Source organism: Nasonia vitripennis (genome assembly GCF_009193385.2).
Source record: "Nasonia vitripennis strain AsymCx chromosome 1 unlocalized genomic scaffold, Nvit_psr_1.1 chr1_random0011, whole genome shotgun sequence".
NCBI lineage: Eukaryota > Metazoa > Arthropoda > Insecta > Hymenoptera > Pteromalidae > Nasonia > Nasonia vitripennis.
The window spans coordinates 352,134-370,682 of record NW_022279599.1 but is presented as its reverse complement, the minus strand read 5'-3'; the positions used below and the strand labels follow the sequence as shown (position 1 = coordinate 370,682).

The following is an 18,549-nucleotide window of genomic DNA, read 5'->3' as shown; positions in this document are numbered from 1 at the left end:
TGTTCCTTCCTGCCAATACCGCCGCCTCCGTGGGCGTTATTTAAGAGTATTTATTTAACGCAGTTGGGCAGTCGAGCACGCGCCGGGCGGCGCGCAGACCCAGCAAACAGAAGCAGCTGAAACAGCTGCATGCAACGGTGGTGTTTCGCGGGCGGAGAGGGATCCTCCGCTACATCGAGGGAACGCGATCCAGTCGTTCTACGAGTTATTTGTTAATCGAATTCACACCCCGTTACACAGGGTACCAAGTGTTATCATAGATTACACCAATCCATTTGTTTACTTGGAATGCAAAGCCGGTGGTTTCTGTTGTATCAGAAGACGAGTCATCAACTTCATTTTCTTCAGTTGACCATGAAACTTTACTTTTTGACTAATTGTAGTGATCGCAGTGAATCGAAGTACAATATGGACAAGTCAAATAACGGAAAAAATGTTCATTTGGTTACGATTCGTCCCACACAACTTGCACTTTGGTAGTTTCCTTAACTGGTTTCAAGTCTTCAGGCACTTGTTTACGACTTTCGAAAATATCTTTTGTTTTTAATGTAACATTTGATGACCGACTCACTCTAATTAATGAAATTGCTCAAAGCAGTGGGACAAGTAATGTCATCATCATTTGTAACGAATCTATCACACATTTCTTTTACACCCCCTCCAATGGCATCAACCACACTTTTTCCGTGACCAGCAGATGTGAAGTTCCACGTGGCGTGTTTAAGATGCAGTTTTCTTGAAAAATAAAACCAGAAAAAAAATTGGTTTTATTTTTATATTGTGTGGGAGGCCCATCACTCTTGAAGTGTAATGTTTCGACATTGGGCAATCATTTTTATTTGACTCAAAATAGATTGAAGTAAAGCCCATACTGCAACTGCATCGTGAGTCAAATCATCAGAAAGTACCGCAAATGATTCGAATTTGATTTGGTCTTCTTCGTTTTTATAATAGAATCCCCCACTGTGAACGGATATCTGTTTTTGAAGCGCCAAAATGAGCAGCGTGGATTTCTCGACCATATTTGCAATTATAATTTTTAGAGAAATCAATAAGAATATAAACCTCATCTTTCTTAATTTTTGCTTTTAACGTATTTAAGGACTTAAATTGACTAGTTGTAGTATATCGATGTTTCGAAAATTTTGTTACGTCGTTATTGAATTCTATGATTAAATTGTCAACGGTACACCGAATTCGATGTTTTGACATTATTTTCACATCATAAGTGCGACGCTTGGCACCTTCACGCATGACATTATCTGATTTCCAACATTTATAATAGGTTTCAGATTGTGATTGAGAGGTATTAGGCAACTTACGATCTTCCCAACTGTTACACGTTTGAATGATACATTTTTCATTTTCGGTATTGCAACAGATACTTTGTACATATTCGGTAAAACTTTTCTGTTCCGTTATTTTGTGCAGACGAATTCTTTGAAACTTCATTTTCATATTTTCATTAATTGCGCATAAACGAGTTTCCAGAGCTGAAACCTTCAGCTTTGAAAAACACCATGGTTTTAATTTATAAAATAAACCTCGACATATGTTTCCAACAGTTGCACACTATTTCTTGTGCAGATTTTGTATAGTATCTGCCAAATAGCATTTTTGATTTTTTACCTTTTTCCTAACGACAAAATGTCCAGCTCCTGGAGCTTACGAAGAGTTTTCATCAGAAAATAATTTTGTACCGACGAATACAATTTTTTTCTTCTAAGAAAAGTTGCAGTTTCTGGTTTAGTTTTATTATATTTTCGGTAATGCTTCTTCACAGGAGATCATCAGGGAGATTTTTTTGAGTTAATCCTCTATTTCTACATGAATCATTATTGACAATGGGCAACGTAGGTGAATTTTCATGCACATGCTGCAAAATTGTATTGCTGCCTGAAGGCCCGTCATTTAAATTATATGGCATGTCACCAAGTTCACGTTCAGGTTTTCTTTAGGAGATAGCGAAGATGATAAATGCTGTTCAAGCTGGTTTTCGTCAAGATGAAGGTGACTACATGCATTACTGTGAAAAGTTATTTAAAAAACATAGAATTATTTGTTAAAAAAATAATTTTTACTTGATCTTTTCTCTTTCTTATTAATAAAATGGTTTCTCAATCTTTCTTTACCAATAAGCTTTTTTCTTTTTGCATCGTCCCTTTTTTGCTGTGACTGCAGCCTTTTTTCTTGCTTTCCCCCGTTCGATTTCTTCCTCAGTTGTAACATATCGAAAAAGGAGAACCACTTAAAAACAAATTTTTTGAAACCGAACGGTAATTTTTCAAATAATGATTCCTTAAATGAATATGATTCATAATATTCAACAGAATAAGAGTATAACAATTACATAACAAAATATTTTTTTACAAAAATTTAAGAATACTTACTTACTGTAAATATTTGGAAGAGTACACGCAAGTGCGTAAGTATAGCACGTATTGACGATAATATAAAGTCATTCGAAAACAAAAGGTTCATATAATACTTTAGATTATTGTTGGAGCGCCGTAAGCAATCCCCTCTCTCGCATTCCCGAGCACTAAACTCGTATCTATTCTATAGACGCGCACACAACCTATATTTCCAATAATTCTCTCTGCCTATCATTCTGTATTTGTCACTCTCGCTTTCAAAACAAATACACTGTACCGGCTATGGACATAAGCCTAAACTTATTATGTTCTTAAACTTTCAAATATAATAAACAAAAATTATATTTATCAATTATTCTAAAAAGAATTTACTTATTATATCAAAATCAATATTTTTAAATTTGAATGTCGCGCCAAAAGCAGCTTATAGAGCAAAAAAATTATTTTCGAGTCAGCAAAAACTAGGAAACATTACGGAAATTGTAAAACCTCATTGCCTTGCCTCAAACCACAATCGGATATTTCTTTTGAGCGAAAGATATTGTTTATTATTTATCAAAGAATGTTCAATTGATTAAAGCACTGTTATAGACCATAAAAAAGGGTGTCACATAGTCCGTAACTTGCCGAAGCCGGAAAGTTATCTGTTGCTGCTCTCTTATCTACCCGGTGGGGCCACTGTCTCAATATAAATAATATAAATTTTAATTAAAGTAAGTACGCCGTGACTCAGAAAAAGAAAATCACTATTTTACCGATCTAGTATATTTCTCTTAAGCAGCTATTCTTTTGACAGAGAGAGGGGGAGAGGGAGGTGTAAGGAGGAGAGAGAAGAGAAAGAGAAAGCAATGTCTAAGCGCGTATAGTACAGACGTGAGATAGCGTGACGTGTACCATTTCAGGGTCTTATCAGTATTATACAATTTACAGATTACAACAGATTTAAACCGATTATACAGGGTGGGCCATTTTAATCAAACCAGTCTAATAACTCCTAAATTAAGCCGTGAACAGAAAAATTGTTCAGATGAAAGTTATCCAGGATCAAGGGGGTCATCTTTTTGTGCAATTAGTTTTGACCTTGAACTCAAATTTCAAGGTCATTTGAAGGTCAAATTTTTTTAATAATAGGAACGATAGCAGATTCGGAAAGAACAGGAAATTTTACGTCTGAAATGGTATTTCAAAATTTTTTTCATGACCTTCACAAGGTCATTTCAAGGTCAAATGTTAAGAAATACTGTAATTGCTATTTAAACCCATTTTCTGATAGAATAATCGTAGTTAATGTAGTTTTATGATGAATATTCAAACCCAATGTGACAATGACCATGAAAATATTTACCTTGAAAACAAAATAATTCCCTAATTTCAGCGCTACCCAGGAACAACGACGTGGACGTATTAGGATTATGTTCCCTTTGGGGTGCTTTTTTAACGTGAGTCCCCTTGCCTCTCACTGGGGTGCTTGTTTACTGTTAGTCCCCTTGCCTCTCACTAGGATGCTTGTTTAACATTCGTTAACAAATTTTTAGTGGTCAAAAGTAAATTTTGAAGTAAACATGATAATTTTAAATATCTGAGTTCTTAATGGAAGTGGGAAATGGAACGTTAAAAATCAATGTTGTCAATTCATTCACGATCGAAGCAGAGTCAAGTAAAAGTTTAACGTTTCAAAAGCGTAAAAAATGGTTAAACAATAAAGGTAGGATGTTAAAAAATACATTATTTAAGATAAAATATTAAACAGCATTTTTCTTTTGTAATATTAAAAAAAAATTTTAATAATTGTATTTGCCACAGTGCATCACTTCCAGTTTAGATGTTTTTTTTTAAGTTGAATTTCTTTAATCTAGTATGAATTGTAACGATTGTTCTCAAACTGTCTTCAATTTAAATCACAATGTCTTAACGTAAGAAAATAAGAAGTTACAAATTTGATTTAAAAATTATACAGTTTGAAAATTCCTCCTTTTTTTGTTGTCACTTTCTTATTTTGGTTTAGTTTCAATTTCAATAAAGAGTGAATGTAAATAAAATAGTTTTTCTTATTATAAACAAAATTTTCAACATGGGCGATTATCAATCCAATGAAATTGTTGATATGATAATGATCTTAGGCGAAACGCAAAACAATGCCAGAGCCGCGGTGCGACTCTACGCTGAACGCTTTCCTCTAAGAAGGCGTCCTACTCACGACACATTAATCAGATTACTTCGAAGAGCTCGTGATGGACATCTTCGTCGTCAACGCAGACACCACGAATACAACGAAAATGATCCTAATGTTATAGCCGCCTTAGCAGCTGTTCATCTCAATCCACAAATTAGAAGTCGACAAATTGAAAGAGAAATCGGTATACCACGAAGAACAGCATTGAGAATTCTCAATAATCTCCACTATCACGATTACCACATAAGATTAGTTCATGAGCTGAGGCCACGCCATTTTCTAATGCGTATTAACTTTTGCCAGTGGGCTTTAGGAGTTTTACAAAATGATCCAGATGTTTTCAGATTTGTTATGTTTTTTGACGAGGCTATATTTCGCAGTGATGGTCAATTAAATAGGCACAATAGTCACTACTGGTCACCTGTAAATCCCCACTGGTACAAGGCTATTGACCATCAAAACCGATGGATTTTAATGGTGTGGTGTGGGATCATTAATGGTTACCTGATTGGGCCATATTTTTTCGGTCAAAATGTTAACCAGAATAGTTATTTGGCATTGCTCAGAGATCGACTGCCAGAGCTTTTAGAGGATGTTGACTTTCGGACGTTTCGGACGTAAAATTTCCTGTTCTTTCCGAATCTGCTATCAAAAATAGGGGTTCCTATTTTTAAAAAAAATTTGACCTTCAAATGACCTTGAAATTTGAGTTCAAGGTCAAAACTAATTGCACAAAAAGATGTCCCCCTTGATCCTGGACAACTTTCATCTGAACAATTTTTCTGTTCATGGCTTAATTTAGGAGTTATTAGACTGGTTTGATTAAAATGGCCCACCCTGTATAATTAAATCAGTTTTAATTGGATTGGGTTACTGAGTTTTATTAGTAATTTTCAGTGCTAAATTCAAATTCTTAGCCCTTTAATTAAATTTATTTACAATAATTGAAAATAAAAGTTTTAAATGAAATGCAAAAAGATATTTGTACTGTAACGGCGCGTATCGAATTACAGAATTTGGGACTTTAACGCGATGGCGTTCGTGATGCTGATCTGCTCGCCAGAAGGTGAGAGAACACAGAATGAGAGTATCAATTATTAAAATACGACCCGATCTGAACAAGCAAGTGTATGACTCTATAGTGTATACATGTGTAACTTAGTTTACGTCTTGGGATTCTTGAGACATCTCCAGTGAAGCCGCCCGGCGTTAAACCTCTCTAGAAGGTCAGTTGGACGGGGCGCGGTTGGTAAGCGCGGCGTATTGTAAGGCGGTCTGCTGGTTTCGTGGTAGGAGGATGACCTTAGTTAAGGGACGCTGCAGGGTGGTAGACGTTGTGCGTAGCGTGGCCACATCAGCCAAGCTATCCGAACCTGGATGGACCTCTATGCGGACCTGTGCCAGAAGTATTGCTGCATTTGGCTTACGTACTGCCATCTCTGAAGTCCTGTAACAGATGTTAACGTAGATAATGGCCCTGAAGGAGCTTTGAGAGTTGTCCGGATAAGGATATGGCCTGGTATAGGGCATCCAGGTCAGTTGGATCCGTACTTATAGAGCTAAGTGGCCTGGAATTCAGGCAGACTTCGATGTACGCAGCCAAGGTGGAGAATTCCTCGATGGTGAGCTTGGTATCCCCAATGACTCTCTTCAAATGGTGCTTGAAAGACTTCACTGCCGCCTCCGAGAGACCACCAAAGTGCGGGGCTCTGAGGGGGATGAAGTTCCAAGCTGCCCCATCAGCTTACATGGCCTCAGCTACTTCCTGACTGAATTCTGACGTCTCCTTGAAAAGGTGGCGCATCTCGGAGTCAGTGCCTTGGAATGTGGCTCCGTTGTCGCTGTAGACCTGACGACAGAACCCTCTTCTCAACAAGAACCGTCAAAATGCCAGGAGGAAGGTCTTGGAGGAGCAGTCTGAGACTATCCTAATGTGTACTGCTGTGGTGACTAAGCATGTAAATATCGTAACATACCCTTTCGACGATCGTTGTCCTCTGTTCTTTAATGTCCTGACTGCGAAAGGGCCGGCATAGTCGAGTCCGGTAACTGTGAAGGGACGTCCTGGAGTGACTCATGGTGCTGGTAGCGGAGCCATTTGCTGCTCGAACGTGCAGCCTTGCAAGCACAGGCAGCGAAAAACCTGTCCGACTCGACTGCGTGACTGCGAGATCAAATAACGTCTTAGAAGGTGATTCTGGATCAGCTGTGGTCCGCCATGAATCGTCCACGTATACATTCTCTCTGAGAGTTTGAGCGCCTAGCGAGAAGTTCTCCTCTTCATCCTCAGCGAGCTGGAGCAACGCCCTCAGGGATAGGTAGGGCGCGCTGGCTGTGCCGTAAGTGACGGTGAGCAGCTGGTAGTCTTGCACCAGGAATTCTAGTCAAGTTCTCCATAGGATCCGTTGCCAGGTGCAGTCTTCTCTGTGAACGAGTATCTGGCGGAACATCTTTCCAATGTCGGCCGTGAAGACGAAGCGATGTCAACGCCAGCGAGTGAGGACTATGATGATAGCCAGCTGTAGGTTTGGACCAGCGTGTAGGAACTCGTTCAAAACCACCCCGAATACGACACGAAGCTTACGCCTAATTACAGCGTGGTGTGGTAGGAAGCAATTCTCTGTGTCAATGGGCTTGGCTAGAAAGTGAAGTATGCCAGGCGATATTCTGCGTCTTTCGTGAGGCACCTCTCGTCCGACAGCAATCTGCTAAGTGCGACTGCGCGAGAGCCAGGTGTCAAGGGTTTGCAGTGAAAGGGCAACCTCACCACGTAACGGCCAGTCTTGTTTCGAGAGTGTGTGAGCTCATCTGGAGTCATTGGAGAGTCTGTCGCGGCCTTTTCAACTTCCCAGAAGCGTCTCAGCTTGTCAGAAGTGGTTGTGCTGGTCTGGAAGCACCGGAAAGTCGGTTATGCAGCTGCAGAGTTGCCTGTAGAAGGACCTGTGAGGATCTACATCAGTCTGGTCCGATGAGCCACAGGGAGGTTGACAGCACCCTTGCACAAACTCTCCAGAATCATGGTAGGAACGAGTTCACCTCCCAGGATGAAGTCGACAGAGCCTGGTTGAGCAAAGCTTGGATTAGCCACATTCAATCCGTTAAGGTAGTCCAGCCTTCCTTAGTCGACTGAGAGTCGAAATAGCAGAGCAGATATTCGAGGCAGGATAAAAGCTGAAAAGAATATACACAGGGAAATATCCACCTTTGATTTAAAAGTAAGAAAAGTTGTCGAAAAAGAAATGGCAGTCATCTCTCCACCTACGCCCGTTACAGTGGTGTTACAAGGGGTGTAAGTGAGTCTTCGAGCTTGGGCTGCCTTCTGAGAGACAAAGGAACTCTCCGAGCAAGGGTCGATGAGGGTTCGAAACTCCAAGGTGGTGCCTGCTGTAGATTGCAGGAGCACTTAAGCAGTACCCAGGAGGGTAGTATGTCCCACAGCTGTAGAATAACTATTTAATTGGTTGGATCTTACCTGGGCGAAGCCTGGCTTGGAACCGGGTGGCATGAATTCATCCATCGTAGGTGTTGAGTGGTTATTGTTGTTGTCCTGGTAAAGGATTTTTAGAGGAGCACGCAGAAGAGCAGTGTCCTGGGCACAGGTATTTAAGGCATATTCTCAAATTCTCCACCATCTCCCTCCTCTGGTGATGGCATTTCTGCAGCAGCTTTGGGCAGTATCATGAAAAGTGCTCACCCTCGCAGATAGCGCAGCCTGGAGTCTTGTTGGACTTCTTCTTGGTCGTAGAATTGCTAGTCAGGTCTGTTGAAACAGGTTTCAAATTAGCCTGAGTTGGCTCGGCGTTCTGGGCGGTGACTGGCTTCCCCTTGGATTGGTAGCTTTGTGGATTATCACTGCAGCGTACAATGTTCAAGGATTCAGTTCTCTCTGATCTGCCAGTCAAGGTTGAAGACGACCAGCTGGACAAACCAATCGCCTCAGTGGTCCACGGGCCTTTTCAAGCTGCGCAAAGCCCTGATTCTCTGTGTTGTAATGTTCATGAGGCGACTGATCTCAGCCACGGACTTGCAGAAAGCCAGTTGGATACCAAGGAGTTTGTTTAGTTGCACTGATAAGCGTAGATGTTTATTATCATACCTGGACACGAATGCGTCCCACGCTACCTCGAAGTTGTCTCCCACGATGGTCATGTTTTCCACCCTTTGACGTGCATTTCCATACAAGCAGGAGACCAGGTTCTGATGTTGAAGGACTGGAGCTCCTTGAACGTCTCCCACTCTTCCGGAAGGCCGCTAAACCTAGTCAGTGGCAGCTTGGGTAGGAATTACACAGAATTAAACTTTCCCTTGGCGCTGAGATAGGTTTGTTCTATCTCTAAAAAGAAGTCAGAGGTGAAGTATTCCTCCTGTTTAAGATCCTCATAGTACTCATAGAGCTGCTGGTGCTTGTCATGAAAGTTTTGCCAGTAGCTGTCCAGCTGCAGTAGTCGGTTTCTGAGAACCTATGTGGTAGCTAGATCCTGACCGAGTTTATTAAGGTTAGTCAGAATCTTGGAGATGGCATGGCCAGATGCCTTTTGTACAGCGATAAGAGTGTCCCACATATTTGCAGTGACTTGAGGAGCCATGGTAAATCAAACAAAAAAAAAGCAAAGCGAGACCTCGCGCCTAGCAGTATATACAGCAAAGCTAGCGAAAAAGCTATTGAAAAGATACTTATCCGCCTCGTAGATCCTGGCGAAGCAGAGCAGCAGGTCCATCTTCAGCACCAATTTCGTAGCACCAACAATAGTAGAAACTCTACCAACAGCAGAGGCAGCAACAGGTGTCTGCGCGGAGGTTAACTTGATCAGCAGTGGACGTTGCGACGTGGAGGAGCAGCACTGACGGTCGTCTGCCGTCGTAATTAGAAGTGCGTGGCGAGGCGTGCGCAGAAGCAAGGGCTAAGCACGTGGCGAGCGCTCGAAAAGGTGGCACTGCTACGGCGCAAAAATTCTAAGTTTACGAGAGTTCCGTACGCGAATTTTACACTGTCCGAAAATACACTTAAATCGCACGCGGATCGCTTTTCACTCGTGCAGCGAAAGTCCCGGAGGCGAGTTCTCCAGTCCGGAAAAGCACTTTACTCGCGTGGCTCAAAAGTTTTGATAGTTTTACAGTCAGAGACTAGCAAAACTTTAAGTCTTGATGGTAGAGTACTTATACCGTGTTCGCAAGATCGTGTCACTCTCAGTTCTCTTAAAACTCGAGCCTAGATCTGGCTCGAAGGACCATAATGTAACGTAAATTTAGGTGTGTATAACAATATGATTTAAATTCGTGGTATGTAAATGTGAATGTGCGTGTAGAGAACTGTTCGCGGACGCGTGATAGCAAGAAGAGAGTACTTATCACTTGGAGAGTGACGGAACAAGAGAGCGAGAGGCCCGCTGCGCTCCAGTTTTGTTGCGGCCTTGACCTCGATGGAGGGGGTGAGTTCCACAAAACTGGGTTGCGAGGGGTCTTTGGTTTAGTCAACGCAGAGTCTAGCACACGAGATTCAAACGGCGTAAACATATACCTTGATTCGTTATTATGTTTTTAAGGGGACGGATACACCTTAAATAGTCAAAAAATAAAAAAATTCAATTTTTTGTTTATATCATCTGGAAACTATATGTGTTTGAAGCATATCTATAAGTATAAAAGTGCCCTTCGAAGCCCAAATCTTAAGTAAGTATGCGGTAGCTGAAAAATGGAAATTCTGAATTTTGGCCTTCGAAGAAATGTCATACCTGATAATATGGCACGTATAAACATGGTTTTATGTTTCTTACATTATACCTGAATATATTCAATAGTTTAATTTATTTTTTAAACAATTTGGAAAAAATATAAACAAAAAATTGAATTTTTCATTTTTTGACAATTAAAGGTATATCTATCCCCTTAAAGAAATTTATTCCTGTATTCCACAAGACTGGTCCGTCTGTAAGGGTTAATCGTGTGTACGCCCAGCAGATAGATTTAAAGAATTTTAATATTCTGGCGAAAGTATTTCATCTAATTCACAGTTATTGCAATCATCAGTGCTGTCTATACCAGTATAGATCAGATATATCTTATAAGTTTGAAACTTGTTTATTGATATCAACATCAACATTTCGAGCTGACAGTATAGCACATTTGTTCATTTTTTCAAATTGCTGTTTTTCAATTAATTTACCGAATAAATGGTAAGCTATGTTATTATTTGCATTAAGAACGAAGTGTTCAGGAACATTAAGTAGTCATGCATATCATTTAATGTTCCGTTATTAATTTCTGATATAAATTTTGCAAAATGAATTACATTAGGCATTACTCTCATATTTGTGGTAAATGTAAACTTTTTAAAATATTTCAACAATTCACTGTATTTAATGTAATGATTTATAGTTTCACATCAAGTTCCATTAATTTTAATTGGAAGAAGTTGCCGAAAATCTCCTCCTAATATAATAATTTTTCCTCCAAATGGCAAATTATTGTTCATGATATATTGCAATGTTCGATTTGCTATTTCTAAAGCATATCTCGGAGCCATTGAAGCTTTATCCCAGATAATTACGTTAGCTTCTTTTAGTATTTGACCTTCTTTAGATTGCGCTTTAATACTTGATGATGAATTGTGATACGTTGGAACTGGCAAGCCAAACGTTTCATGAACTGTCTTTCTATGAAGGAGTAATGTCGCCGCAATTCCAGTAAATGCCATTGAATATACTTTAACATTTTTGACGTCAATATGTTATATAAAGTTCTATGAATAAATGTTTTTCCAGATCTTCCTTGACCGTCAATATATATGCAATTATTTCTTGCATGGTTATTGGTATCAACTGCATGAAGAACTGTATCCACAATTTCCTTTTGTTCCTTATTTAATTGCATATATTACTCTTGACCAAGATGCGCCATTTGAGGCAAATTTGCGTTATTGGTATAATCAAACAACAAACCTATATCATCATCTAATGTTTATTCTACTCTTTGATCCATGGTAGGAAAATTATTTAAAGATCTACCTTCCATATTTAATAAGGTATTAATATGAGCATAAGCTTATGATAACTTATAATTATTTAATTTGTTCGAGAAAACTCTTGGAACCTTTCCCATTCTTCAGGGCCAACAGGTTGAAAATGAATCAGAATACGAACAAACAATTGTCGAAGTTATACTGGCATCATTCATACGGCTGCTTCCTGCATAGCTCTAATCCATTCGTCTTCTATGAGACCTAGAGCTAAACACGCTGCTGAAAATGTAGGTTTTAAGACACCATTAACAGATTTTAAAACTCGTAGAGAACCCTTTACATGTAATAATAATAGTCGTAAATGATATAATTCTAATTGTGTTGGACTAATTGAATACATACGACCAATACAATTAAAAAGTTGTTTACGAACTTGCTAACTGGAAACTGTTAAACCATCAATCTTTTGTTTTTTATATACAAAGTAGCTTTGAATATCAGTATAGAAATATTTTCTCGCTTCCGGATTTTCTGAATTCAGCTTGAAATAATCTAGTAACATACTACTCGAACAATTCAGATTTTCTATTTCTATTCCAGCAATAATAACAATACGGTGTTGATTGGGTAAATGTAATGGCATCTTATTATAGCATGACTTTTATCTTGTAATACTTTACTAGGTAAGCGGTAACATGCTTCAACAGGTACAACATATCGTGTCTCTAGAAAATCTTGAATTTCATCGTGATTCATTCTTCATTATATTCACCAATTACTACATTAGCAGCATCATGACCTTTATATGTGTATTTATACAAATATTTAATAGATCTGATACTTAATATAAAAGTTAAATATCTCTAACAGAGTTGGACAATATGGTACAACCCATTTACAATCAACTACATTGCTATTAGTTTGCTCATATGAGATCCCTGTATCTATTTTGCGGTAGTTAAGATAACCATTTTTATCCATTTTTGTTTCGTTTACAAAACATTTAGGAAATTTTTTAGAACACTTTCTATCTACCTGACACCAATTACCACATGGACTATATACCATGTTTTTTAAAACGATTTCTTGCACCATTGGTTTCTGAGCATCAGGAATTTCAGCAGAGATAATTTTATCAACTAATTCAGGAGTAGCAATCTTAAAACTATGCGCTAAAGTTATTAATAAGTGCACTAGCAAATAATGCTCGCTTCACTCGCAGACCATATATGTTGTTTATTATTTTTCATTTGGAGCAGGTTTTACAAGAATAAAATATGTGAAAGTTACTTTTTTTGTATAAACGATGTCAATACAATATTTTATCATTTTAATATAGTTTGTGATGTGATGGGATAAGATACAAAAATACTTTTTTCAATATGTACTATTATCAAATATTTAAATTAATTTTTATAATGGTTTAGTAAATCTGTATTTAATTCTGTTTGATTATTATTATAAATAACAATTGAAAACAATATAACAGATGATTAAAGTGTAAAAAAAAGCAACAAAAATCTACATATATACATCTAAATATACATATTTTTATCGCTTAAGTACATCGTATTTCATATCTCATATCTTTTATCTTTGCTTCATACATTCTTCCTTTCTTCTCCGTTCTATCTTTTCACCCGTTCTCAATGTTTGTTCTTCCTTCTCACCCTTCTCTCCTTTTCTTCGTCCCTCTCTCTCTCTCCTCCTTTGCCTTCCGTATTCTATCTTCGTCTTTCAGCCATTCAAACTCTGCCCCGTCTATTCTGATCCTGAAATTGACCCTTCCTCTTTCTCTTCCTTTTTCCTTGCTATCATAATCTCCCTTTTAGCCCTTCTCACTTCAGCGTTCATCCACTGCTCCAGCCTTATCTCACCTCTCACGTTATCCTCTTTCTTCCTTTTCCATATCTCTTCCATTTCTTCTACGCTTGCAAATATTATTTTCTTCGTTTCATTGTTCTTTGTTTCTTCTACCTCCCATATAGTACCTTCCAGGAAATTTTCCAGCCACTCGTGCAGGTCCTTGCTGTCGTCCCAATTCACTCCTTTGTGCAGTATGATTTCTCTCTCCCACATTTTGCTCCTCCCTTCTTCTATCTGTTCTCTTCTGACCGTTCTACCTCTTTAATACCTGTCTCTTCTTATTTTTTTCTTTTCCATATAATTCCACTTAGCTCTCCTATTTGGGGTTTTCCTCCCCCGCATATCTTCCCATTTCGCTCATTCTATCCTTGTTTTCTTACAATTTTCTATCATGTGCTGTAGAGTTTCCTTCTATTTACCGCACATTCTACAAATCCTTTTCTCTTCTTTTCTCTAGTACTTATTTCCCTTATCTCGATTCTTCTTCTGATGTCTTCTCCCATTGAGATACCACATCTTTCCAGCTCTATCTTCCTCACATCTTTTCCCCTTCTCTTCAGTGCCTCCAGCTCTGCCCCTTTCTTAAGCAAGCTTTAGCATTTCCCCAGTATCGAGTCTTCTTTGCTCTTCTTAGCTTCTTCTCATATCTTATCGCCCTTTTCGTTTCCCAATGTATGATGTGCGCTGGTGTCGTCCTCTCCATCTTCATTACCCATTTAATCTACTACCTCTGAATTTTTTCCAGTTCCTCTTGGCCTTTCCATCCCCATATCTCTGTTCCGTATTCCATGACGCTTATCACGAGCGCATCGAATAACTTCATTCTCATTTTCCAGTTATCTCGGAATAAAGCTTTACCTATACCCCACACTGTACTCAGGATCGCGTTTGCCTTTCCCTTCATTTTTCTGATCTGCTCTTTCTCTTTCCCATTTTCTTTCATTACATATCCTAAGTATTTAAATTTCTTTACCACCTGTATGTCTTCTCCTTTCCAACTGAAGTTGTCCTCTTTTCCCCTTCTTCCCCCGTTTCTGAAGATCATCACCTTTGACTTTTATGTATTCAGCTCTAGTCCCTTTCTCTCCATTACTCTTTTAAATCTTTTCAGCATTTGCTTCCGGCCTCCTGCATTCGTAGCCAAAAGAACTACGTCATCCGCGTACGATATCGACCATACCTTTTTCTTTTCTAAGATCACTCCGCCTTTTTGTATCTTCCCTATATCCTCTTTTAAGTCGGCCATGGCCACGTTGAATAGTAGCGAGCTCAGCGGGCATCCCTGTCTCACTGCTTTCTGTGTTTCAAAGCTTCCGATTCTCCTTTTACCAACTTTCACTTCGCATTCTGTCCTCCCGTATATCTCCTTCACCCTTTCTCTTATTCTCTTGCTTACTCCCAGTTTCTGTATCATTCTCCATATCTCTTCCCTCTTTAGTTTGTCAAAAGCCGCTCTTATGTCTGCGAAGAATGCGTCGACCTTTCCTCCCTTCTACCTTAATTCTTGTTCCACTATCTTGCTGACCACGTATATAGCATCCGTTGTCCCTCTTCCTTTTTTGAAACCCATTTGTGTGTCGCTCAATCTGTCCTCTTCTTCCATCTTCTTTTCCATTCTTCCCCTTATCAGTTCCGCGTAAATCTTGTAGCCCGAGTCCATCAGTGTGATTCCTATGTAGTTTTTGCATTCCCCCTTGTCTCCCTTTTTGTGTAGCGGTGTTACTGTCCCCTTTTTCCATTCTCCTGATAGCCCCCCTTCCTCCCATAGTTTTCCCAGTATTTCTGTTAACTCTTCTATAAGTTTTCCCTCACCGTATTTTCATGCCTCATTCTAAATCTCACCACCTCCAGGCGCTTTTCTTTCCTTCAACCTCCTCACTATCTCTTTTACTTCCTCTATCTCTATTCCTCCTCCCTCTGTTTCTCGACTTCCCTCTGCCTCTAAATTGCTAACCTTCTCTTTCTCCTAGTTGCTCCCTAAAAAACTCGATGCATTTCCCATCTTCTATGTTCTTGTCTACCTGCTCTCTCTTCCCTTTTCTCCTTTTTTTTAACCATGCTCTAGAATTTTTCCCTGACCTGTCCTCTCTAGCTTCGTCGATCTCTTTTCGCGTTTCTTCCTCTTTCTTTTTCCTAATCAGGTTCCTTAACTCTCTATTTGCTTTTAAGTATCTCTCTCTGTCCCCCTCTCTTATCGTATCGCACTTCCTATCTTAATCTTTAACTGGCTCCACGTCTTAGCTTCTCCCCCCTCTCTCTAACTATTTTCTGTACTCCTTGATTGCCTTTTCTGTTCATGACGTCATCCACAATTCCTCTACTTTGTTTCCCTCCGCCCTTCCCTTTACCTCCAGTTCTATTACTACCGCGCTATAGTCTCCCCTATCTTGAACCCTTATCCCTTACACTTTTCTCCTCCCTTCTTCGTCTGCGATCCCATCACCGAGCAGCCCATTCTCCCTACGTATGCGAGCTTCCCTTCCTCATCTCCCTCTATGTTGCCATTTAAAATTCTCAGCCATATCCTTCAATCTTTTTAGTAGTTCTTCCCCTTCCTTATTTATTACCGTATCTTTTGAGGCCCTGATTTCATCGTTTCCCTCCTTTCTAAACCTCCTCCTTCTTTTCCCGTTCTCGCATTTAGATCCGCGCACCAGAGTACTCCCCCCCCCAGCTCTCTCTACCAGATTTTCTATCTCTTCATAGTTTTTCTCTCTTTCCTCTCTCATATACGTAGATCCTATCCACCATTTCTCCCCTTTTATCTGTATTTTACCCCCTATGAACTCCCCTGTCTTTTTTTCCATCCATTCTACTTTGTCCTTTTTATTCCCTAATTTAACTGCTATTACCATCCCCCCTTTGAGCCTCCTCCTACTTTCTCCCTTTATGGCTTCTCTTACCTGTGTCTCAAATCCTTTTAGCCTCTTCCTTACTTTCTCCTCCTCTCCCTTCTCCGCCCAGGTCTCCTATCGGCAGATAATGTCAAATCCCTTGATAAAACTCCATCCTTCTTCCTCCAGTCCTTTCAGCCCCGCCAAATTCCAGCTTAGGATCCTTATTTTTTCCCGTTTTTTGCTTCTTCCTTTTCTCTCCTATTTCTTATTTTCTGCCTCTCTCCGAAAAAAACTCTCCTTCTCTCATCCTCCACACGAACTCCGTATTTCCCACTTTCAGGAAGTTTTTCTCACTTTCACTTGTTTTCCTTGTCTTCTCCACTCTTTTGCTTTGTCCATCAGCTTTCCCTTATGTCTCATTTTTTTCCATGTTGTGTCGTGGTCTATAAACACTTGCGTTCCTCTCAGTTTCTTCTTTTCCGCTATTATCTTTTCTTTCTCTTCCCTGCTTTCGAACTCTGCTCCTAGTCTCCTCTTACCAGCCATGTCCTCCTGACCTTCACTCCTACATACTGATCCGTCCATTTCTCTAGTTTATTCTTGTCCCAGCCTTCTCCTTCTAGTCCCGTTATAACCACGTTGTTTCTTATGTTATCTCTCTGTAACTCCTCCTCTACTCTCCATTCTAGCTCCTCTCTACTTTCCCTCGTTTCTTTCTTATGCTTGTCGCTCCCTGATACTCCCTCGTTCTCCTTACTCAGCATTTCCTTTACCCTGGCCTCCCGTTCCTTCATAAGTTCTTCCCGTTTCTGCTCCTCCTTTTCTGCTGCCTTTTTTGCCTCTTATTATCAATCTCTCCCTATTTTCTTCCTCCTTCATCGCTTTGATTTCATCCATCTCTTTCTTCGCTTCCTCTTCTCTCTCGTTTCATTTCTTTTCCCATTTCTTCTCCCACTCACCCATCACCCTTTATCTCTCCGCCTTTTTCTCCTGCATGAACTTCCACATATCGTTGAGTGTCTCTTGTATCTTCTCCATTTCTCCACCTTTCGCCGTTTCCTCTTCCTCTTCCTCCTTCTCTTTCGTTTCTTCTTCTTTCTTTGTTGGGGTTCTCAGGGTGAGGCTGCTCTTCTCAAACACCCTTTTCCTTTCCAATTGAAAAGCTATGTGTTTGTGAATACGAAATGATGAATGCTGTATGCTTTCATGCATAACGCAAGATGTTATCTGCAGATTCGGTTCAGACGAAAGGCATGCTGTAAATAATTTTATTGCGCTGATATGATCTTTCTTTTAAAACTGTGTGTTTGCGAATATGAAATGACGAATGCCGTATGGTTTCATGCATATCACAAAATGTAATCTGCAGTTTTGATCGAGATCAAAAGCATGCTGTGAATAATTTTTTGTGCAGATATGATCTCTCTTTCGAAGTTATCTGTTTGTGAATATAAAATGACTAATGCTGAATGCATTCATGTATATCACAAGATGTAATCTGCAGATTTGATCCTGATGAAAGGGATGCTGCGAAGAATTATTTCTGCAGATATGATCCTTTTTTCAAAACTATGTGTTTGTGAATATGAAATGACAAAAATCATTATGTAATTATTTTCTTTATACATATAAAGAACACTCACATGAGTTTATCAGTAGAAAAAGATAAATTAATATTATACAATATAAATTTTTTTTAATAAACCGTAACTTATAATCCAATAGATGTTTTAAACAAACATTACCATCAATTATATACTTCCATTAATGTATTACATATGTTTACTATAATATTCAAATATATTTTATACAAATTTACTGCACACCCCAAATCATGGAGAAAAAGTTGTGTGACAGTGCACACGGACACACCTAAAATAGCGTGCACACAGCACATACAAGCGCGTAAGCAGCGCTTACGCACACACAGACACTACACGACACGCGCCTACGAGACGCATGCCGAGGCGACAGGAGTCGCCCGCGAAGCATAAGCATAGGACAAGCAAGGTTGGTGCAAGTGAGAGATAGAGAGAGAAAGTATAGCGCGACACGAGAGCCAGCGCTATACACGAAACGGCGCCTAGTCGCCAAGTGCCAGTGCTCACTCTTCCGGTAGCTGCGATAGCAGCAAGAAGTACCCGGCGCTCTCGACGGGGCGAGCAGCGGATGGAGCGGGGCCCCAGCACGTCGATCCCGATCACGGCGAGCATCAGCCCGATCGGAAAGAGAGGTGCAGCCACAGGCAGGATCTCCTGGGCGCGTGAAGGCGAGAAGAAACAGGGCACGGCCAGCTCGACGGATTCCTGGAGCAGCGCGCGGCCGACTTCGAGCGACGCA

The 18,549-nt window shown here is 39.8% G+C and overlaps 1 protein-coding gene across 3 annotated transcripts in view; it reads left to right on the top strand.

Annotated features, from left to right (window-relative positions):
* The window catches only part of LOC103317046 (mitochondrial proton/calcium exchanger protein), a 164,248-nt gene that overhangs the window by 130,886 nt on the left and 14,813 nt on the right, over nucleotides 1–18,549 (top strand). The window contains exon 7 of one of the 3 annotated variants that reach the window (XM_031921451.2): nucleotides 1,784–2,131. The exons of the other annotated variants lie outside the window; for them this stretch is intronic. Coding sequence (XP_031777311.1) covers nucleotides 1,784–1,813 — 30 coding nt within the window. The 3' untranslated portion in view covers nucleotides 1,814–2,131. Of the gene's footprint in view, nucleotides 1–1,783; nucleotides 2,132–18,549 lie in introns of those variants that run through there. 3 annotated transcript variants of the gene reach the window in all.